The 24,017-nt window shown below is 46.0% G+C and overlaps 1 protein-coding gene across 3 annotated transcripts in view; it reads left to right on the top strand.

Moving 5' to 3' along the window:
* Nucleotides 1-24,017, top strand: part of TBATA (thymus, brain and testes associated) — a 236,132-nt gene that overhangs the window by 135,140 nt on the left and 76,975 nt on the right. For all 3 annotated transcript variants that reach the window (XM_069610744.1, XM_069610745.1, XM_069610746.1), the window contains one exon: nucleotides 3,297-3,394. In XM_069610744.1, the coding sequence (XP_069466845.1) occupies nucleotides 3,297-3,394 (98 nt within the window). The remainder of the gene's footprint in view (nucleotides 1-3,296; nucleotides 3,395-24,017) is intronic.

The raw sequence follows: 24,017 nt of genomic DNA on the forward strand, positions 1-24,017 counted from the left end.
GACCACTATGGTGGTCATAGTGTGTGGTATAAATATCCTTTAACATTAAGAAGAGTCCCCGTAACGAACGATGTACCCTCTGCATTCAAACCCAGAACTGGTATTTACTCTGCTCAACTGCTCACCGTACTTATCAAATTGTATTTATAATCCTAATCTTACTGTCCAAACCATGCCAATTTCTGTAACTAGCGCCTTGATGCTTAAGGATTTAGTGCACTGCTATGTCAAAATAAATAAATTGAATAAATAAATTTGGCATGTTTTATGAGAATGCCTTATTTTGTAATGCACATTGATCTCTCTGCTGCCTGCACACGCTCTGAACTGTTCCTTGTCAGCAAGCACCTGTTGCACTGGTAAACACATCCAGCTGAATTCAACACTGATTTACCAGTTCTCAGATGGCACTTTTCAGTGCACATTTTCAGTAGCGTGTTACTTTTCAGTTTTAAAACAAAACCCTTTTTAACAGCAATGCTAATATTTTAGTGGATTCTAACTACGTATTCCATTAACGAATATATTGTTTTAACTCTGTTTCATTTCTTTATAATTTAATTCTGACAAATATCTGTCTTCCCAGCACCGTACTTTATATTGTGGTAGATTTACTTTCCCATTTACTTAACCCTAATGCCTAGAACACATTTTCCGGTTGGACACTGCCAGCTAGAGTCAAAACTGTTTGCTCTATGATATTTTGAATGTGTGTTGTAATCTATTTTCATGATGTTAATGTTATAATGTAAAGTACCTTCTGTTTATATAGTATAAAGTATAGTGAAACACATATTTTTGATGTGTGGCTAAATACTGTTATGTTATGTTGATTTATGACGCACACCGCTACCACCCAGGAACAGTTTCCGGGTGCTTGCGTGGCTCTGTAAGAGAGGGGCTGGAAGGTTAGAGGGGATACAGTGAGAGGGTAGGTTTAGAACCAGGAGGAACTGGTATCTGTGAGTGTTTTGCATGTGGGAGTTTGTGTGCTAGGCCTTGTGCGCTGTAACCGTAAGTGTTTGTGTTGGTGTCAGTGTGTTGTGGGTTGTGGCGGGTTTGGGAGTGCACACTGGTTATATAGTGTCCGTAAGGGATCCAGAGGCATGGATGGCCATAGCTGTAAAATAATCCAGTAACTTGGTGTGTAGTTGCGTTATTGAGGGTTTTAAGGAGTATGTGGGTGGATCGCTCTAGATGTGCTACAGCATCTGGAGATGCTGGGTGTGAACAAAGTATTGATTCTTGGTTTGTTTATGTGTAGTGTGGCTAGCGCAAGCTCTGGTGTAGTGGCGTCAGTAATGTTGGAGGAGCAGGAAGGGGAATATTGGTTAGTAAATCGGTCAGAAATGTGGAAATTAATGTTAGCAATTTCTGTTTATACTGCTGATTGTTGAAGTACTTCCAATAAACACCGTTTGGCCTAACCTAATAATCAATTCATGTACTGGAATACTCATTCATTCATTACAGTAGAATTGCCCAGTTCGTGTCAATTTATAAGCAATGATTTTGCTCACGCTACTGGGCTCCTATGTCATGTCAGGATTGGCACATGATGTTTTTAAAGTGTCCATGCTTATGCCATTTTCTCAGAGCCATATATATTTTAGTGAAAGAATGCTGCATTTGACGTCAGCCGAAATCTATCATTTTGCAATGACCTAGTTTGCACTCAACAGGGCTGAGCAATTGCAACATTCTCAAACCTCCAGTTGTTTGGTCATAATAGCCACTGGCTTCACTGTTCAGGTTGTACTTTTTGTATGCAGAGGATGAAATGCAAGTTGACTCAATGTCACAAGAGTACTTCCCCAGTTTTGGGCTTTGATTTGATAAGCGGATGCATTCTGTGAGCTGCAAACTTGGTTCGCTTAAATTAAAACATTTGGACGATAATGATGTGTAAAAGGAAAGACCAGGACTGGAGAGGTGGTGGCCAGTGCCCTGGAGTGATTTGGTAGACCTAAGTGTAATACAATATAGAAACTCCATTTACATAAGTTAATTAGTTGTGTTTCCCTGCAGGAAAAGGATAGACAACATATAAAGTATTTTTATATAGAATAATACAACTAAAATTAGATAACGGAATTGAGAATAGCAGTCATGGGGCCTCATTACGAGTTTGGAGGCAGCCATGCCCTTAATATGGGCATGGCTGCCTCCAAATTCGGGTCTGGGTTCCCTGAATGGGGAAATACCGGGCCATCCCGACCTTGGAGGGCCCGGTATTTCCCCATCCAGGGAACCCAGACCCGGTCCATCCCCATTCCCATTTGAGCCCTCATAAGGCTCAATGGGAATGGGGATGATGCTAACAACGGGCCCGTTAATGACAGGCCCGTTGTTAGCATTCTCGGCCCCTCGAGGGACCCGCTAAGGATGTCTGGTAAAACCAGACGTCCTTGGCAGGTCCCGCGAGGGGAACTCGTAATGCGGCGGTATGGGTTTAACAGCGCGGGCAGCTCTACCGGCGCCGTTAAACCCATACCGCCAGGGTCCTAATGAGGCCCTTGGTATTGAAGAGAAAGGTTCAACGCCTATTCGGCAATAGCAAGAGAAGGCACTGTTGTGCCTTGTTAATCACACATGCTTTTATGCACTCATTTTCTTTTCCATTGCAGCTCATTTTGAGGTGAAATTTCACATAAATGCCAACATGCCACATTTAATGTGGGAGAAACGCACCCAGTACTGTTTTTTTCTATACATTCTGGGACTTTCCCCCATTTCCCACACTATATATGACGAACTATAAGTCCCAGGATGCAAGGAAAAGAACTAGGTCCAGATGAGCTTCTTATTAATGCCATGGGGTATGTTGGCAGCTACGAATTCGCTGCAAATGGGAGAAAGCCACATTCCTCTCTGTATTATGATGTATTCAAATGTTATTAGCAAATGTCATGTTTACATTAGGCGCTCCCAATACTTCTAAATCACGTTCTGCTATATGTTTTTTCCACTACCTGGTGTCTGACACAAATGAAATGCCTAGTAAAGGAGTGTAGCAGAGGAGGGAGATATTTGGTCAGTGCTGGCAGGAGGGTGCGCATGTCCATTGTTTGCTTATCGGTCCAGGTCATCCACGTTATGGACCTAGTAGTGGATCATTTAAAGATAGAGGGACTGATTCACAGAGCGTTTTCCTATGGGATTGCGCCATTATAAAACGCTTCTGTGAATTAGGCTCAGAGTGTCTGTTCTTCCAAATCTCTTAATGAAAGACACGTAATTACACCTGAACACTGTGGTGTTTGTATAGTGGACTAACTCATGCTCTTTATTTACAGCATCAGGATTCCTGTCTGAGGCATGGAGAGAAGAATTGAGAGAGCTTGCTGCCAGAGTCTGCACTTCCGGTCCTGGGGAGTCAGAAAAGAAACAGGATGTGAGTTGGAGAGATGGGCTATTATAGTCAAAGCACCTCAGCTGCATGCCTGGGTACCTGAGAGGCAACACAATTCAATGGTGCCACAAAGGCTTTGTCAGTATATTGTCACAGATAGACTGAACATCTCACACAGACTCAAGGAAAATTCAAGGGGTTTGGTTTGTATTTTTTTAATTTCAGAAAAGCAGCTTAAGGTGAGAATTTGCAGATTTTTCAATGTAGCAATATACAGAATGTACAATGTACCACACTAGGCTGGAAAAAGGGGGACGAGGGGCTCACTAAAGGTCGCCCATCTCTTGCTCATCTAACATGCACAACTCCCCCCCCACCCCCCCCCTAACTCAGCCATCTCTACTAGCCAGAGGGCCTAAAGGCAAATGCAATACCTTATCTGTCTAAGCTCCCACAGGGGCTTCCTAGGGCTGCCCTGCACTATCAATGACGTTACGTCTATAGGGATTATAGGGTTGTGCCTTAGAAGATACTCAAACCGCCACTCGATCTTCCTACCACGCCCCGATGTACCTCTCCCTGTGTCTCTCTATTGCTCTACCTTATCTCCTCCTACCCTCCTCTCTCAGACTCCACCCACCATCTCTCCTCACACTCCCTGACATTTCCTTCTCTATCCCTCCGATGCTCCTCTCTCTCTCTTCACCTCCACCCTCCGATCTTACTCACCACTACTCTCCCTTCTCCGCCCCCTACTATTCTCCCCTTTCCACTCCACTACTACTCTCTCCTATCCAAAGCAATCCCCTTACTACACTACTATCTCTGCACTACTCCTTCTCTCCCAACTAAGCACTACTACTACTATCCCCTCTTCCACATCCTCTTACTCTACTTACTACCCTCAGTCCATTATGCATATTTCCCACTCTCCCCTCACCTTCACAAACACTGTCTCATTCACTGCTTCACTCTCCCAAACCGGTACCACTCTCCCTCACAGATACCTCAACTTTCACACTGCCTGAGTAAACTGCCTCTACGCTCCTCTGCACCTTCCTTCCTCTGCCTGGTCTCTTGGTTTGCCACTGCCTTCTTCTCCTCTGACCTCACTCAAACAACCCACACTTTACCTTTCCTTCTGTCTCCTTTTATACTGTGGTCCTGCTGGTTCTGTCTCCACCTTCCCCTTCCATTGGATGCAGTGCTCACCAGACTCTATGCACCAGTCAGTGCCTATCTATTCCCCAGAAATTGGATTACACAGGAGAGTGGCTTTAAAAAGAACTGTAAGCCACTCCCTGTTTTCCAGCAAGGTTTTGGAAGCAGTCTCAGGTGTGGTAGCAGCGAGGGGCGCAAACTGCTCATCCTCTCTGTCTTTCCTTAGATGTCTGTGTTTTATTTGCCAATTCGGTTTGGGAAGGGATCCTTTGTCACTCCTCTCCCTCTGCAGTCTCTCCTCACCCCCCCTAGTTCATTTTTTGCTGCCCCCTCCCCATTCACCTTTGCTTCATCTGTGGTTGTCAGGTTGGGTGTCCATTTTCTGGGTGATTTTGATTCTGTTCTCTTGGCTCCAGTCTGGGTTTTCTCAGTGGTGGTCAGTGATAATGTCGAAAAAAAAATGTCGAATTTTTTCAAATTTTTAGAAAAAAATAAATAATTAAAATGTGTTGAATATGAGGGTGGCGGGGGGTGTTTAGTGAGGGGGGTTGGGGGACCCCCCCTAGTAAATGATATTTTCCTTGTTGTTAATGAATAAATAAATATATAATTAAAATGTGTTGAGTATGAGGGGTGAGAGGGTGGTGGGGGTGTGCGGGGGGGGGGGGGGGGTGGCAGGGGGGTGTTGGTTGGGGGGGAACCCCCCTAGTAAATGATACTCTTCTTGTTTGTTTATTTATTTATTGAATAAATAAATATATATATAATTAAAATGTGTTGAGTATGAGGGTGGTGGGGGTAGCAGGGGGGTGTTGGGTGAGGGGGGTTGGGGGGACTCTTCTTGTTTATGTATTTATTGATAGTGCTAAATGACATTTTTTTTTCGACATTTCTTTTTTTTCTAAAAATTGACTCTTTTCATTATATGTATAGGTTTTCGACATTGTTTTCGAAAAAATGTTTTCGACATTATCACTATGAACCACAGTTGTTCCCAGGCACATTGCTGGAGTTGCAGTTCTGAAATTGAAGAGGGAACAGTGACCAGAAAATGTGCCGGGAGACATTTTGCGACAGAGGGCGGCACCAGTATCCACATGCATGGCACATGAGGGGGTCTCAGATGCTGGAGTCGGCCTGTGACACCTTTTCGACCGCTGACAAGGTCATTTCGCATAGACCCTTTCACAATGGATATGGATCAACCCTTGTGCGGGTTCTGTATTATAATGCAGATGTTGATCCCTAATTGGCATGAAAGTCTCTGGTCTGACTGTGCGTATGTAATTTAATGTAAAGTACTTTACATACCACGACTGTCATTTCGGGTAACTTGTCATGCATGGTACTGCGAGAAAGGAGGTCAGGGCTTGTTGTTAGTAGGATAGAGGGGAAGGTATGTGCAAATCGTGAGGTGTTGATGCACAAACGCTGGAAGAACTCAAGGCATGAGTGCCACTATGGTACTAAGTGGTTAGTGGCCGAGATGCTTCGGTGTGTACTTCATCGAAAGGGGAAAGCTCAAGTTGGAAGTCATCCTTTCAAGAGGAATTTTGATAATCGTCTATTCATTGCCTAGTCCGGTGAGGCTGGCCGGAGGATTGCACTAAACCATCTAATTGGTGGTAGCTACGCGGGGTCTACACAGGGCAGGCATTTAATGCAAGCTATGACACACATTGAATGAGAATTCACTGTTCACTGGAAATAATTGCAATCCCCAATTTCCTTAAAAAACTGGGTTTAGCTGTTACGCTCACCTAGACCCCACAGGGATGTCGATCGGACAGCTGCGGTCTCCTTCAACGTGATGCGTAGTGCAGAGATGACTGTCTGGACTGGCCCGCCTAGTCTTGTCTGCTGGACCCTAAGAAGTATTTTCCTGCAAGTGGAGACAGGGATTAACCACCTGTGGGTTTTAGTGATGGCCTCCTAACTGTTCTCGCTCTCCCCCACTAATTACCTCTGATATCCCCTTAGTAACCTCACCTCATGTTCGTAAAAGATGAGCTCTCCATCCTGCGTGTCTTGCAGGGGCGCGTAGATACCAGTTACTTCACTGGTTTGAAGGCGTTGGGAGAGTTCTGGTAAGTATTGACTCTGAAGTCCCTGGCGGGATTGGTAAGTATCGAGTTCAAAGTGCCCGATGTTCACTCTTGTCCCCTTCCTTCCTTAAGTTGCAACTGAGTTTGTGACAAGAAGGTCTCGTAGCTGCTGCTGGCGTTCAGGTAAGAGTCTGTGTTACCCAACGCTGTCCGGTAACTATTGCATGCATTAACGTGTTGTTTTTCTCCCTCTTTACAGATGCGGCATATGAAAATGTGGAGAGTTATGGAATAATACCGCCGGTGGTAAATCAGGTAAGTCTATGGTGGTAAGAGGTTGTATTTGTTGGTTCCCTTGGCTCACCTTGTTTTTTCTTGTGTCCCCTAGGTGCCGGATTACGGCGAAGAAATGATGGAGACAGTGCCGGATCGAAAGATGCTGTGAGAACTGGTGAGTATGGCGCTGTGCTGGAGCTGGCGAAGCAACGCGTGCAGGACTGATGTACTTTCCAGGTCCGGAGATTAAATGGTTCCGGAATTAGGTGAGGAATTTGAAATAAGTTTGTTTTCTAACCTTGTCCTTTTCTTCTTCTTTACTCTAGGAGCTCCGGATTCGAGGCGGGCGTGGCAGAAGACTGGATGCTGGCTGCAGGCACGTGGGCGTGGCAGAAGACTGGATGCTGGCTGCAGGCACGGTGAGCGTCACGCTGCTGGATGCAGAATAACGCGAAGCATGTGCTGCTGTTTGGGTGTGGTTTAAATAGCCTCCAAAGTAGTTCCAGGTAAGAAGTTCGCTAGAGCCACGCCCAAGTAAAAAATAGTCCCTGTAACAAAATAGTCCCATCCAGGCCTCATGTAGGCTTGGACTCTTTTGCAGCATGGTCTGCATCAGGTAAGTAAAGTCTATGAGCCTGGCGCCTATGGCGCCAGGACTGATTTCTAAGATGAGCCTGGCGCCTAAGGCGCCAGGGCTGAACCCAGACAGCCCCTAGCCGGGCTGCTGAGGTTTAAACAAATGTCTGGATGCCTGCTCCCGGAGCTGAGGGCCTTGGTCCTGATGCCCGGGGGTAGGCATCATGACATTAGCAGGTTACCAACACCTGTTGAAGGGTAGATGCACACTGAGCCGTTCAATGTAGCCCTCTTGATGCCATGGACATCTAAAGACATCACAGATCAGTTAGTGTTCAATCTCCTATGCCTGAACGCCACGTGTCCCTCTAAGAAGATGAATGCTGAGGGTTGCGTAACTAGCTAGCATGGAGGAGGCTTGCTTGTTATCAGAATTAACCAGGCAAATCACTCCCCCAGCTAAGAATAACCAGGCACCACCACCTACGGAATCGAGAAAGAGCTATCAATCTGTGAATCCTTTCTGAGTCTGGCCGGGTGAGGTTTCCTGTATTTAGTCAAATTTAGCTTCTGGTGGTGCCCTTCCATCAATTCCTGTAAGTATCGAGCATACTTCTGCTGGAACCCAAAAACTTTAGTTTTTCCAGGACACAACTCGGCGTGTCATGGGAATAATGCTGCTGGAAAGGTAGCTGTCATAGTTTGTTAGAAACTCCAACAGAATCTAATCATCTTTGAACCTCTGACTTTCATTCTTTTTTTAATGAAAATCTGTATTACAGTTTGTAAACATTAAATACAAAGACAGACCAAGTGAACAATGAATGTAGATTCTGACCAGCAGACCCTTTCTCAACAATCCCCCCAACATTCCCTCAAGGAGCTCTACCCCATCAACCACCATATTCCCCCTTAATGAAACCAATCTCAATTCATTATCATCACAGGAAAATTGAGTTGAGTTCCCAACCCTCCAACTCTCCCCGTCCCCCACAAATCAAACACAATTGTAAAAAGGAACTTACCTCATTATCATAATGGACAACCCACCTATAACAATTCTCCCCATTTTTCTGTGAACATCCCCTATTATTGTAAATTAATGTAGCACACTCCATTCTTTTGTCCATACCTTGCCTTCATTTTGCGAGTGCCAATGGGACCAGTTTATTCCAATATGCAGCTATATCCCTTTTTGCAATAACGAAGGCAGTCTTCAGGGACTGTCTTGTGTGCCAGGACCCAGCTCTGTCTTCCCAAATTCCAAGTATGATCAATCTAGGTTTGCTCCTACAGTTCATCCCATAATTTCTGAAAGGATTCTCAGGAGCCCCATCCAAATAGTTTTCAGGTATCTACAATTTCATAACATATGACAAAAAGTGCCTGTTTCCTGATTACATTTAGGACACTGATTGGTCACTGTACCCTCTATCCCTCTTCACAAGTTTCTTCCATGAATAGTATATGCGGTGTAAGTACTTAAACTCACCACCCAAAATCTAGAACAGATCGCCACTTCCCTTGTGTGCTGTAGACCCTCCAACCATTCCTTCTATGGCACCTCACCCAAATCCCTTTCCCAAAACTGTTTTTGTTCCAGCAGAGTGTATAACATGGATGAAGAGAGTCCAACTCTCTTGATTAACATTGCTTTATTGTTATATTTGCTTTTATGTAATAGGATGACTTATTTACAGATCGCCTGCACTGTAGAAAACCAATGCATATTTAAATAAAATTGTTAATAGGTGCCTATTGGCTCCAAGATGACTCAAAGAGTTTCAGGGGCTCTGGTATGACCATGGGCAAGGCACAGACCTTCTGCTGAGTCTCAATGAAATGGGACAATGTTCCATGAGAACCTGTAGAGCATGACCATGGCAGCAGTGCACTGTATAAATCCCAATAACATAACAAACATAAAATAGCATCAGTGAAACCAGTGTCCTTCCTACGCATCCTCTGTTACTGCGCTCATCTACATTTTCCCTGTGTGCTTGCTCGCGTTGCTGTACCCCTTTGCCTAAAAGGCTAGTCCCATCCCCTGCGTATTATAACCCTTCCCTTCGATCTCATCTTAGTGGCTATTGGCTCTCCTTATTGTTTTTACCCTTGCTACTCATGTGTTTCTGGCATGTTTCTTGTACATAAGCAGTTAGAAGTAGCCAAAATGCAATGCTTGTGGCTCTGCACACAGCACCCAGAATAACTAACACAATACATAAAAGAAAATAACCACGATGAAACCTTTGCAGATACAACTCACGCAGCAACTGGTTTAATTAGAACCTCTGGGTATAGTGCGCTTGACTTCAACATTTCAGAGTAAGACACATGAAATATTGCGACAAAAATCTTCCAATTTTACTGCATTCATTCTTAATGAAAATAGCAAGATGTTGATACTAAACGTACAGAATTCCATCAATGATGCCCTTATCCTGACTCTTGATTAAAATAAAGTCTGCAAAGTGAGTATCTTCATTTAAATATTGCACGGTGCCTGGGAACAATATTGCTATGGGCATCCAATACCAGAACTAAACACTGGTTTGTCTTTGGCACTATGGAACTTCCCCATTGCCTGCAGCTCGCTATGAAGAGTGGATCTTTTCTTAGCTGGCAGGCGAAGCCGGGGGCCCCCTCCAAAGGGCCACTCAAAAGGACCTCACCTGTCTGGGCCAGAAAGGCCCAGCTCCCTTACTTCCTTCAAGGTAAGTCTTCCAGCACCAAATGATCTACCGCTGTACTCCATTCCTGCCTACGCTCACATATTATGCCTCCCTGCAAAAGAGTCAGTACTCTCCCCCTCTCGCCACTCGCCAGACCAATCCTGCACCCAAAGCTCGCTCATATAACACCAACCCCCAACCCACATCATGCTGCAACTCCCGCCTCAGCTGCTGTACCCACCACTCCACTGAGAATCACAGAAATCCAACCTGCATGCACACAAGAGCTGTCCCACAAATGCATACTACATCTCATCGGTTGTTCAGCACTCCCTTTGCCCCGACATTCATACCCTCTTCATCCTCCAACTCCTACAAATCGCCCATGAACACCACAGACACAACACCTGACTCAAGGGCATTCATTACTCGCAGGAGCTCCTGTTGCTATGCTGTCCTGCCCTGCCACTGCACCCAGCAGCCCCTGTGCTACGCTGTCTTGCCCTGCCACTGCACCCAGCCACCACTGTGCTACACTGTCCTGCCACTACACCCAGCAGCACCCCTGCAAGCAACCCCTCTGCGCCGAAACATAGCTGCGCTCTAATTGGTGCCCTCTCCATCCAAGCACATCCCCTGGATATCCACAACCTCATCTCTTCCAACAACGTCGACCGACTAGCAGTCACAGAAACCTGGCTGAAAGCCACGGCAGGTCCCTCCCTCTCTATCGCGTTCCCCTCAGGCTTCTCTATTGCACACTCTGACAGACTAAACGCAAGAGGCAGAGGAGTCGCACCAATAACTAGAGACACCCTCACCATCAGGAAACTCTAATCTGCACAACCACAGAACTTGACATCCTATCCACCAAACCCCAGATTTCTCGAACCGACACCATCACCCTGCACGTCATCTATCGGCCCCCTGCTCTCCTTCAAAGAAGACATCGCACATCTGCTATCTTCGAATACCAAACCCAACTCGATAATCATCCTACAAGGTGACCTCAACCTAGGCTTACATGACCCCCAACAACACCAATGCAACCTCCATTGCAGACAGCCTAAACACCCTGGGCTTTCACCAATGCATCACACCCCCAACGCATTTAAAGGGCCAGCGGTCCCACAGACGTCTACGACTCGGGACATGACAACTACCGACCCATCACAACAGTTCCTTTTCTCCTCAAAATCTTTGACGGGGCCGCCCACATCCAGATACAGCAGTACCTCGAAACTTACCACATTCTGGGTACCCGCCAATCCGGATTGTGCCCAGGTCACGGCACAGAATCAGCTCTTCTGGACCTGAAAAACAACCTAGACGAAATCAAAGGCTCAGGGAAATCTGTCCTCCTGCTCCTCCTCAATCTCTCAGCAGTCTTCGACCTGGTCGACCATGGCATTCTCTGCAAACACCTCTCCACAGTTGCCAACGTCTCCCGGAAGCCTCTAAATGGGTTGCTTCCTTCTTGAAAGACAGAGCCTTTACAGTATTTGTGGAAAACGTGAGATCTTAACCAACTCCCAGCACCTGCGACATCCCACAAGGCTCCTGTGTCGCACCACACTCTACAACATATTCCCGAAAAAAACCTTTTCTACCTCCTCACTCGATCCGCATAATTTACACACATTATGCTGACGACACCCAGATCCTCCCCCCACTATCTGACAACTACACCCCAGATTCGGACAAGCTCAACTATGTTTATCAGATCATCCAAGCATGGATGGCAACAAACTACCTATGTCTAATCAATGACAAGACTGAGCTACTAATAGTCGGCTTACCCTCGACCCTAAAAGAACTTGACACCCAATATGCCTCCTTCTCTATAGACGGCATCACCATTCCAAATTCACAATCTGTAAAAACACGGAGTCTTCATGGATGCCCCCTCGCTCTCACTCGTCAAGTCAATACAATTCCCTCTGCCACACACACCCTCAAACTGATCACTGCATACAGCCCCTTCCTCTCCACCGACAGCCGCCTCACCATTGCGCGGGCAGTCATAGGAGCAAGGCTAGACTACTGCAACGCCCTATTTTCTAGCACCTCCCCTCGTAATATTCACAAACTACAAGTGATACAAAACAATGCCCTCCACTCTGAACATTCCCAAATGGGTTCACATCTCCAATGCAAGGCGGGCAGCCCACTGGCTGCACATTCAAGAAAGCATCAACTTCAAAACACTGACCATCACCCACAAATGCCTCGCCAAGACCGCCCCACCTACATCATCCAGAGGTTCTACAAATCCCAAGCGTCCAGACCTACCAGAGCTGCATATGCCAACAGACTACAAAATGCAGACTAACCAAAGCCAGAGGCTCCAGCTTCCCTGTCACTGCAGCTAAACCATGGAACTCCCTACCTCTCAACCTGAGAGCGGAGCAATCGTACTGGGCTTTCTGCAAAAGTCTAAAAACATGACTCTTTAACTAGACCAACAACGTCCTTCTAGTCCTACTGGTTTTTACTATAATCATTGCCCCTTGATGCCTTCGTGTTTTACGTGCTCTAAAAATTAAAGAATAAATAAAATAAAATATGAAATGGGCAGATAGATAAAATGCTAAATCGTGCACATTTTAAATGGCATTTCAGCACATTTGCAGTTCGTGTGAAAATGACTAAAATTACATTTTCAGTATCAAATGCAAAATCATAATAGCCGGATGGTGTGTTTACTGTTTGATGGATTGATTTGTTTATTCATGGTGCTCAAATCTCTGAAGGCATCTTTAACATTATGCCTCCATGCCATAACACCCACATAAAAAAATATATCAGCACAAGTATAGCTCAACACATACGCAACACACTCACCACACTCGATGCACAAAATGAACACAAGAAAATGCAAAAAAACACGAAATACATTAAAATCATAAGAACCTTTTCTCGACTTTATTTGTCCAAGATTCCCATTCTTATTCTCATCCATGCAGTGTGGTGTGCCAGGCGCATTCATAATTGAGGAACCTACTGTATACTGTATTTCCCTCTATTTTTGCAGATTAGCTCTAACCTCCTAGATGGGAAGAGAAGGAAAAGGAATCAATGTATCACGAGCATTCGTTATATTGTTGCTGTTCATAGCCTATGCCACTAAAGGGCAGGCAATTACAATTAGAAAAAAGCTGTCATGTATTTACATGTACAAATCTCATAATAAAGATCTGCTAGTGGCCCCATAAAGATTGATGTTTCTGCTCCTCAAAAATGCGAGTCCTAGCAAAACGTTCTATCTCCCTTCTGCATTTGTTGCATGACCTGAATTATTGATTTTTCTGGTGCACGGAGAAAATGATGGGCATTTTCTTTTCATGTCCATTCTCACAAAGAGGAATCTGTTCTGTTGGGTGTTCTTGCAGTTAGTCATTCTCTCACCTTTAGTTACAACTGCAATGCTGCACTTTAAAGGGGAGAAATGCTCACATTTCCACGACATGTACAAAATGCACACAAAGCTCTACACGCGAAGAACGCCTTGAGTAGGAGTCCTACTAAAAACAGAAGTGACCAGGTTGATGCTAAAATATCGACTGAAAAAACTCGAACTAACCAGCAGAGGGCAAACGCACAACAGAAATGTATCTTTATGGCTGTATTTTAATTTCTCACTTTCACTCTACGAGTCTAGCTTTAGCACTCTTTTTACTGGTTCCTCAGCCAGTCAATAGTCCACGCATCAAACATCCATTTCCTTAGCCATCCATCTTCCACCGACAAATCTCATCAGCCGCTGATCTTTCCAACCACTCACATTGTCGTACATCCATATTTCTAAAGCCATCTGTCTAGCACCAGGATGTCAATCATACAGGTCTCCAAGCGGCCCTTCATTTATTCCCGCGTCTCTAAACCTAGGGTGACCAGTTAAAAAAAAAAAAAAAAAAACGGGACGTCTGGCCACCCTATTAAACCGCCAATCTCTTCAATTTCCCATTGTGTCAGCAGCTATGTTAATGTGTCTTGTACTGCGCACTGTTGCCACTTGCGTGGTGCCTTGTCGCTCTAGCGGATCTGCAATGGAAGGGGGCGTAGGGTTGTTGGTGGGATTGAGATGGAGAAGAGCAAGAAAGCTTTGATGTGCTGTTGGCAACTTCAGTTAGGAGAAAACGACCACATGACTCACATGTGGCTGCAACTTGCTCATGGCTGCCGCCACCACTTAGGTGTACCCCAATTTGTAATAGCAGTTCACTGTTTTGGGGAATTGGGTGTAATATGTGAAAACACTGGGTTTCTGTGAATCATGAGATTTGCGTTCCATTTATCAATCACTGCACAAAACACATGCAAACATTTTGGATATACTTTCTGATTCGAATAAAATGTTCAGAGGACCACAAACCAGGAATAAAAAAGCGTTCCTTGAACAAAGAGCACAAATATGATTTTCTGTCTCCTTTTTCTGGTAGAGCTAGTTATTTAACGGAAGCTCTGTCTGTTCTTTCACACAACCCATATGTAGCAAATTAGCTCAGATGACTTTTTAAGAGCTTGGAATTGAACCAAGGACCAACACACTTAAAACACAGAGCTTTATTATCAGTATATGTTTTTATTTTTTTATTTTATTGAGCATTTGTAAGGCGCTGTATATAACAGAATTGTGTTTCAAAGAGCCACAAGGCTAAATGGGAAGGGGAAACGGGGGAAGTAATAACAATGGCAAAAACAGTAAATATACAGTTGCGGTCCTACTAGGCCTTATTGCATTTGGGTGTGCAAGTGCAATGAGTAGAAGTGCGGGGGATGGGGATGGAAGGAGGCACAGAGGAATGGACAAGTGCTGGAAGAGGGGCCTGGGAGGGAAGTGCTAAGGGGAGCCAAGGAGGAGAACCTCAGGTTAAGTGCTAGTACAGGCGACTCTCAAGGGTGGGATGTGGATTCATCAAGCAGGGTCCCGCAGGGCAGTGCAGTGGGGGGGGGGGGATTCTGGTGTTGACTGGGAGGAAGGACCTGGGAACCTGTGAGATTCATGAGGATCAGGCTACCGCTTGTTAAGACGGATTTCTGAACTCTGTCCTGGTGGCGCAGAAGTTCAGAAGGCCAACCTAATTACTTGGAACAGGGTAACCTCTGGACGAGCCAGACCAATCAAGGTAGCGATCGCGGCGGTCAAGACTAGGTCTCAATAGGGGTGAGGGTGACTGAAAGCCCGCAATGAGCACACAAAGCAAGAGCACTTACAAACTACTCCAAACAGTTGTTATATCAAAAATATATACACATTTATTTTAAGGCCTTTAAAATAACGACCGTAGCGAGAAAATCACAATATCACAATATTAAGCCAACACATACCATATCAACACAATATATATACAAATACGAGTCGCAAGCGTTATATGCACAAAATGTGTAGTCCACCTGAAAGGGAAAGAAAACAGGCAGTGCGATAATGCTTTAGACTCAGTTCGCCTTCAGAGGCACCTAACTAGATGGAAGTCCGAGCCCTGCGAAGAGTGGAGCCTTGTGCTCAAAGTACCTGCACACGCTGGTGCCAATGGGCAAAAGGAGAAGCTCTTCGGAGGAAGTCAGGCAGTTCGGGTTAGTGCACAACAGAAGAAGAACAGGTTCCGCGACTCAAGCGCAGCCTCCACAGTGAGCAGAAGCAGAGCGCGAGTACGGCAAAAGGGTGCTGTTTTTACACAGCGGGGAAAAGCAATGGGCTACTGCAGGAGGGCGACCAGATCCTAGCTATACTACTCACCGGTCCCCGATGCAAGCAGACTCAGGCTTCTCCACGTTAGTTTCAGCAGCTGGCAGGTTCAGAAGAGCCGGGAATGCCTCGTCGTGTAGAGAAAAAAGACGTCCCAATCGAAGAAACCTGCACAGTTTTGTCACCACCGCAGGGCAACGGAGCGGCCGTGTGTATCTGAGCCAAATGTACACTACTCACTTCAGACTTGGGAACGCCAAGTGTACGAAGCGTGTGAGAGTGACCAGGACTCGAAATACAACACAACCTGGCGGCGGTTACAGAGCAGGACTCCCGTGTAAGCTGGTCAGTCAACTGGATGGCCCAGAGACGCTTCCGAAGGCTTACTGGCAGGAGATGATGACGTCGCCGAGAATAGCTGTTCCTGCTAATACAAAGGTCGAAGCACCAGTACAGGCCTTCTGGTTCGATCAAAGGAGGAAAGGGTTTCACAGGACGACAGCAGTGCAAAGGAGGAGTCCTTCAGCGGGTCACCAGCGATTCCTCGGTCCAGCCTCTTGGTTGCAGGATACTTGGCTCCTGTATTCCTTTGTTCGTGAGAACTCAGGAGATCGACATGGTAGTGGTGTTTCCAGCCCCCTCTTATCCACGGTTCCCTTCGCGCCAAAACGGAGGGGAGCCAATGGGAGATCCGCTCATCAACACACACACCATTCGTGGACCAATCACGGACCACGGTGGTCCCAGCCATTCACACTACCCTAGACTCTCTGGCACCGAGGATGTGTATTGGGACCAGACATCCCAGCCCACACCCTGGAGGCACACAAAAGACATGTAGAAGCCCGCGAAAGCATCCGTGTTTCGCGGGAAAGTACATGCCCAAATAAGGAAGGCCCCGGGTCGCTCGACCTGGGGAAGGTGAAGGGAGCAAGACGGTCAGTGGACAGGACAAAGGAGCCTCGTGGTCTGGCCATTTTGGGAGCCAGGCCACCATTTTGGGTTCAGTGCGAAAAACGAGCTTAGAACGCCAAAAGGAGCTCAAAATACACAAAACGATCGCTGCCACCATTCCAGTCCCTGAATGACTTGCACTGATCAAATACAATCCTAAACGAGTGTCTAGGGCCTGTAGAAGGCTAGAGACCCAAGAGAGCTGTAACTTAGCTTACAGTGCCCTCTTGTGTCATGTTGCACTAAAGCCGCAACATGATAAAAGAAACTACGGGAAACAGCGTTCCCCGGTACTGACTGTCTTAAGGGCATGTCAGTTTCCCCATAAGAAAAGGAGCGAAAGCCCAGAGGAGTGCGGCAGAAGGCTGCACTTCTCTGGCAAAGTCAAGAACAAGGTGAAAAAAACAGCAAAAAGTTTAGGGTTTGCCACATGGAAGGAAAATTACCTACAATTACGAAATCTTTCCTAACACCGCTCACAGCGGCAGTGGGGTGATTAATACGGAAGGGCTCAAGTCTGAGTGGGGGAGGGAGGCTGTTCCAGAGGAAGGTGTAAGGAACTCATGCTGGCAACAGTAAAGACAGACACGAGTGATGACAGTTCAAGGGTGTTTAATAAACTGTATGTGCAGGTTGGAAAAACGCTTAATATAAACCTAAATCTAAAATGGGAGCAAGCTACGACCATCAAATAATAATAAGGCAGTAGTGGTCTTGCCAAATAAAAGGGCCTATACTAAAAACAAACTATTGCCAATCCTTACAACTAAATACAAAAGAGTGTGGGATAAAATTCACAAGAAAGAAAGAAGTGTTCACAAATGATAAGTCAGGATGTGGTAGCCGTGGGTCTTCCTTTCCCATGTTTTGATCACAGGACAAAGCGGGACTCCTGAGCACAGCCCACTCTTGAGCTTTCCCAGCACAAGACCGTTCTGTTTTCAGCTAGCAGGACCTTCAGTGGTTAAGTCTTTTTTCTACAAAAAGCCCCTTGCCTCTGAGGACCTTGTGTGTACAAAATAAACAAAAAGCGATTTTCCAAATGTACATCGGGTGATGACTTTTCACCCCTGGGTCCCCCCTCTTCTGGCTCAGAGTCCTCTTGAATATCAGCCTCCCTCCGTCGGGTTCACTATGACTTTTTCTCAAAACAATTTCACCTGTGACATTCACAAGCCTTAATGTCCTTTCAAACAGTTCACTGTGGACATCCCTCTGTTGGGTTCACTCTTGTCAACACCCTGTTCATTGGGACCTCAGACTTCGCCCCTTTCTATCGGCATCCCTCCGCAAGGTTCACTCTTGCCAATCACACAGTTCATTGTCTTTCATCACTATGTGGGATACACCTCCCTTAGCTTTCAATTACGTGTAGGTCAAAGACCTTCGACTGTACAGGGGGTTTTGCTAGACCCCTTTATGACTACTTTGACCATTTCCTCCAGCTCTCCTAGGGCCTTCTGGAATCGGTAGTTTCAACAAATGCGGGATCAACCAGAGTCTCTTGAATGAGCACCCATGTTGTGCAGGACCCCTCTGCAGCTGGTTTTCCCTCAATGTTAACAGTTCTTTAAACTTTCCTTAATTTGCCCTCTGCGACTATCATTCAACACAGTTCGGTTTCTTATCGGCTATCCCCTCAACTCATCGGCTGTTTGGCTTTTCTTGTCTCTGGAGTCAATGCTGGCACCACAGTAGCAAGCGTCTCTCCCTGTTCTGATCATCAGTGTAGGCGTGCTCCATGTACAGTTGACATCTACTGCAAAACATGCTGGCTATTTGTGCTTTTATGATTCCTTTCAGGGAGGCTTCGCGAGTCTGGGTCGGAAAGGGCAAGGTCACTTCTCTCCTTGTCACTGCTTGAACTGCCGTGCTTGGATAGCTGTCTCTTCTTACGGTCTGCCTTGCTTGTCATGTGCTCTCGTGCTCCACCTTTTATCCCTGTGGGGAAGGGAAAGGGCTGTCAGGTGTGTGTGGTTCAGGTCAATTGCCTGACTATGCCTGAGCCTTGTGTTGGGACATATCAGTAAACTGCTCTAGTGTTAGTCCGTTGTCGTTCGTGGTGTAAGAGTGTTTGTGTTGGAAAGGGGAGGAGGTAGAGTTTCTGAGTATTCTACGTAGTAGGCTGGGGAAAAGGTGTTAGAAGATGGGGGGATACCGCGTCTCACCCGTCAGTGTCCCACTTCCAGTCCCTGAGGACCCCCATCCAGGTGATCCTCCCTCCCTGGTCCACCCCAGGAACTGGATCCAATAGCGATGGCTGTATCCTGGCCACCTGGATGACAGATCCCCGGGGACTAGTCAGGGAGACACCTTCAGGTCTCTCACAAAGGCACCAGGCGAGGAGAGAGAGCTGCCCCCCACTCTCTGCTTGGAGAAGTGTTTGACAGTTAGAGAGTTGGAATTAGAGGAGCCTTGGGCTCTAGCACAGGAGTATTTAGGTTGGTAAAATTGGAGATAGCGTGGTGCCAGGCCCCAGAAGGCCATGTGGATGATGCAGAAGGTCTTGAATTTGATCCTTGCAGCCCCCGGGAGCCAGTGGAGAGATTTTAGGGCTGGAGCGATACCGTCCCTGGACTTGAGGCCAGGCATACGTCTTGCAGTCCTATTGGAATTAACTGGAGGGGACGAAGGGAGGAAAGAGGGAGACTGAGAAAGAGGCTGTTGCAGTAGTCCAGCCTAGAGAGGGCTAGAGCTCTGGAGACATTGAGTTTCTCAGGGAAGGTGAGAACAGAAAGAATGCCTCTGACGAGGTGGACCTGGAAGTGGGACTTCTTGGTAAGGTCAATGATGTGAGGGGTGAAGGAGAGAGCAGAGCCGATGATGACCCCAAGTTTTTTGGCCTAACAAGATTTTGGGAGTAGAGGACCCAAAGAGGTTGGCCAGAGGGTAGGGGGGAAAGATGGCACAGGTGTCCCGACAAGGAGGATCTCTGTCTTACTGGCATTGAGACAGAGATTATTCTCTGCACACCATGCCTGAATGGCGGACAGACAGTCAGGGATGAGAGAGGAAGGAGAGGGGAAAGTAGAGGGAAGTTTGAAGGAAAGCTGTGTCATCGGCATAACACTGGAAATGAGGACAGAAGGAGGAGATCAGGTGAGCAAGAGGGGTGAGATAGATATTGAAGAGCCATGGCGATAGGATATAGCCCTGGGGATGCCACGGGTAGACAAGGTGGTGATGGAGGAGAAAGGGCCTAGTTGTAGCTGGGAAGGGTGATTAGTGAGGAAAGAGGTCAGCCAATCCAGTGCCCGGTCAGTGATGCCATTGGTTTTATGAGGATAGAATGGTTGACTGTGTCAAAGGCAGAGGAGAGATGGAGGAGAATGAGAACAGCAGGAGAGTTGGAGTCAAGATGTGTGAGCATGGTTGCACAGGTGTTCATAAGAGCAGTTTCCGAGCCTCTGGATGCTCGAAATCCAGATTGGTCATGAAGGCAACCAACAAGATTAGTGTGAAGGGTCAGTTGGGGGAGGACCAACTTCTCAAACAGTTTACCCAGGAAGGGAGTATTAGAGATAGGGCAATAGTTGGCCGGGCATGAGGGGTCAGCAGTCAACTTTTTTAAGTGAGGGTGCACAAGGGAGTGCTTGCGGGAAAGAGGGAAAGAACCAGTGGTGAAGGAGTGGTTACAGAAGTCAGCCGAGAGAGGAGATGTTGGCCTAAATGCCTCTGGAGGAGCAGGGGGGGCACCTATTTGGAGGAGGCCTTCATAGAGCAGACCACTTCAGAGACCTCATGCAGTGCAATGGACAGGAGGGAGGAGAGTGAGAGGGTGGCAGAAGGGGGGGGGGTCAAGGAAGGCAGGAGAGCAGTCATGGGAGAGTAGATGGGGGTGGCGGAGAGTGAGGACAGGATGTCCTGAGTTTTGGGTGTGAAGGCAGTGCAGATGGCCTGGGAAGGAAGGAGAGAGAGGTGGAAATTGCAAGTGGATTGCCGAGTTCCTTGCAGATTTTGTAAGTTTTAGCCGTGGTGTTTAGTGGCTTTAGAGATGCAGGCTTGGATGTGGGCCCTCTTTTTGGAATGATAGAGAAGCGATATTGCCGTTGGAGCAGGCGGCAGGCCAGTTTGTCAGAGGATAAACCCAAGGTCTACCACTCCCATTCAGCAACTCTGCACTTGCGTTTCAGATATGCTAGATCTGAGTCGTACCAGCTGTTCTTGGTGGCAGGTTTTAGGTGGATCCTCTTGGCAGGGGCAAGGATGTCAAGGGTGTTAGAGATGGCAAACTGCAGTTGAGCAAGGACAGAATCAGAGGGAGAGTCAGGAGCAGCGGTGGGAGGGGGGGATGAAGGTGGAGGCAAAAGCAGCAACTGATACTCGCTTCATCAATAGAAGGATGGTGAAGGAGGCTGGCAGTGCAGGGGGTGGCTTGGATAGAGGGCCAAGGGGCCCCAGTTGGGAGGAAAGGAGAGAGTGGTCAGACCAGTAGATGAGGGTAGTGACCGGATTGGAGATAGGAATGTCACCAGAGATGAGGACATCAAGAATGTGGCCGGCAGAATGAGTCGGCCCAAATGGAAGAAAAGTGTTGAATTTAACCAAGGAATAACTAGGTTAATCCTCTTTGCCCAGTTCTCCTCCTATTATTGCAGCACTGACCCTAGATGATGTGTCCAGATCCATATCATCAAGAATGCCCATAGTGCATATCTCTCACATTCTTCTTTTTTTGCATTGTATTGTTTTTGTCATGCCGACAACTGCTTCAAATAATGTTTTGTTGTGCTGGGCTCATCATTTTGTGATCTCACTGTTACAGGTCTCTACCTGGCCTGCACTCTTTGCATTATTACTATTCCCTGCGCTGGGCATTGTTCTGGCTCATTATGACATATCACTGTATTTAATGCTTTTTTCAATAAAAGGTTTTGATCGGGTGAGTAGGGGTTATAGAAAACTATTTGTAAAGAACAATGAGCAAATGGGTTTGAGATGGGGAGTAAGTCCACATATGTAACATGAACCTCTCAGCCCTCCCCAGTACTTGAATTTAACTTCAGGTTGGACAAGCAATTGAACCCTAATGCTCTTGTTGTCTGCTCGCATCCCTTACTTGAGGCTCTTCTAGTGATCAACAATCCCTCACTGCTCCCACGTTATCCTAAAACTAGCAGCTGCACCTGATCTTTTGCACGGTAATTCCTACAAAAAAAATAAATTAGACAAACGTATATTGATATTTTATGCGTTTTACATTGTCTTCACCATGGAACCTACCGACATGCCACATTTCAGGTTTGTAGCATGTTGGGAAGTATGCTGAACATTTTGAACAGCCACACACACACGTATCCAAAAATCCCCCCTCAAATTAGACAAAGGCATATTTATATTTTATCCATTATACATTTTTATATTCAGATTCAATAAAACATTGTTAAAACAGCTTGTTTTAAAACACACTGTGTACCCAAGATTATGACCCACATGGTGGGTATAACACCAATCTAATGGGATGAAATATACCACAACATTTACAATAAAAAAATTCAGACACATGACGATTAACATCCACTAAACATTAAACAAGGTGTCGATTAACAACGTATCCCAACATGTTTCAGTTCTTTAGGCTTTCAAATGCTAGAACTTTCTTCAGGGGAGAACTTGTTAAATCAGTTTTCACCACCATGTGATCCTGAATCAAGGGGTACGGTAATCCAACAATGGGGTCACCTAAAAAGGAGAACAACCAACACCACCATATCAGACAGTGAGCCATAAGATTTTCATAATCCAAAGCAAGCCTCTGGACACCATCATATTGATGTCCAAAGGGCTCAGAGACTGGTCTCTATTAGACCGGCACTTAGAGCACAAAACTACTATACCTCTATGAGTGCTAGTAAGTAGCGCTAAGGACACTGTCCAATCGATTAGCAAAAACTACTCAAATCAAGTTTGTTTCAATCGCTGGGTACTCCAAGTCACACTCCTGGTTCCAAAACCTGCACATCAAATTAAACAAACATAACATCTAATAACTAACACAGAATATGATTGCAATTATTACATCCTATCAACAAGGTGCTTACATCATCGTGTGCCCCCACTTTAGCACCTTAAGTTTATGTAAAGACAAACTCATGCCAGTCTCAACCGCATGCTATCACCAACATGAAGATACCCCAGTATGTGTGCCATCACCTTCTCATAGGTTCTAATAAAAAAAGAAATATTACCTCTAATCTTTACTATGGAAAAACACCATCAGAGTTTCCCAATAAGAATCTCATGTTTGCCAAGAGTGCTCGCGGCATTGCCTCAATGCTACACATAAGGGGAAAGGAAATGTATTTAAAGAATGCGGTCACTAACTAACCAAGGCAAGTCACAACAATTTTCCCAAAAGCTCCATAGTCCCACGCCTTACCTTTAATGTTGAAATAAACCACACTAATCGGTAGCTGATCACTGTGCCATTTTCGCACATGTCTCGGTCTCAACACATTTTGCAGGACCCCATACAGTCGTCACTGCTCACCGCGGACCTCACTATGAGCGGCGCGTATTTACACGCCTGCTCCTGTCCCGTAATAAACACTAAAAACGGACTTGCGTCCTGCAAGTACTGAGGACCAGGCGCCATCCCACGCAAACACTCACGTGTTGTCCTAGAAACTAAAAACGCACTTCCGCTATGTAATACTATGCAGGGTCTTAAAGGCTAAAAATCACTTGCATACTCTTGTTAACACCCCGGAAGACCGATTGTGTCGGGAGTAAGTTCTATTCTCGAACCACTATCTAAATTTGTGGATTTTTACCTAAGACCATTTGTTCTGAAAATGGACAGCTATCTAAGGGACACCACAGATGCGATCAATAAAATAGAGAACCTGCCTTTTAGGGGTGAAACTTTATTGATCAGCCTTGATATTCAATCCCTTTACACCGTGATCCCACAGAGAGCTACTCTAGCTGTCATTGAAGAAATTCTTATCAGCAGAGAAGATGGGACATCCAGTCAGCAACAGTTTTATATTGTGGTGCGCAGAGTTTGCACTCAAAACATATGTTCTACAAACAGACAGAAGGCACGGCCATGGGTGCCGCTATGGCACCCAATTTAGCCAACTTGTATGTTGAATATTTTGAAAAAATGTTTGTGTGCACTGGTAGGAATCCATTTAAATCTAACTTGTTGAAGTGGTATCACTACATAGACAATATTTTTGTACTATGGCAAGGGACCAAGGAGGAGGCTGGTTGCTTTGTGGATTGGCCTAATCTACGTGATCCCTTCTTGAAATTTACACGAGAAATCAATGAAGACGAAATAC

Source organism: Ambystoma mexicanum, chromosome 8 (assembly GCF_040938575.1).
Source record: "Ambystoma mexicanum isolate Mex_15411 chromosome 8, UKY_AmexF1_1, whole genome shotgun sequence".
NCBI lineage: Eukaryota > Metazoa > Chordata > Amphibia > Caudata > Ambystomatidae > Ambystoma > Ambystoma mexicanum.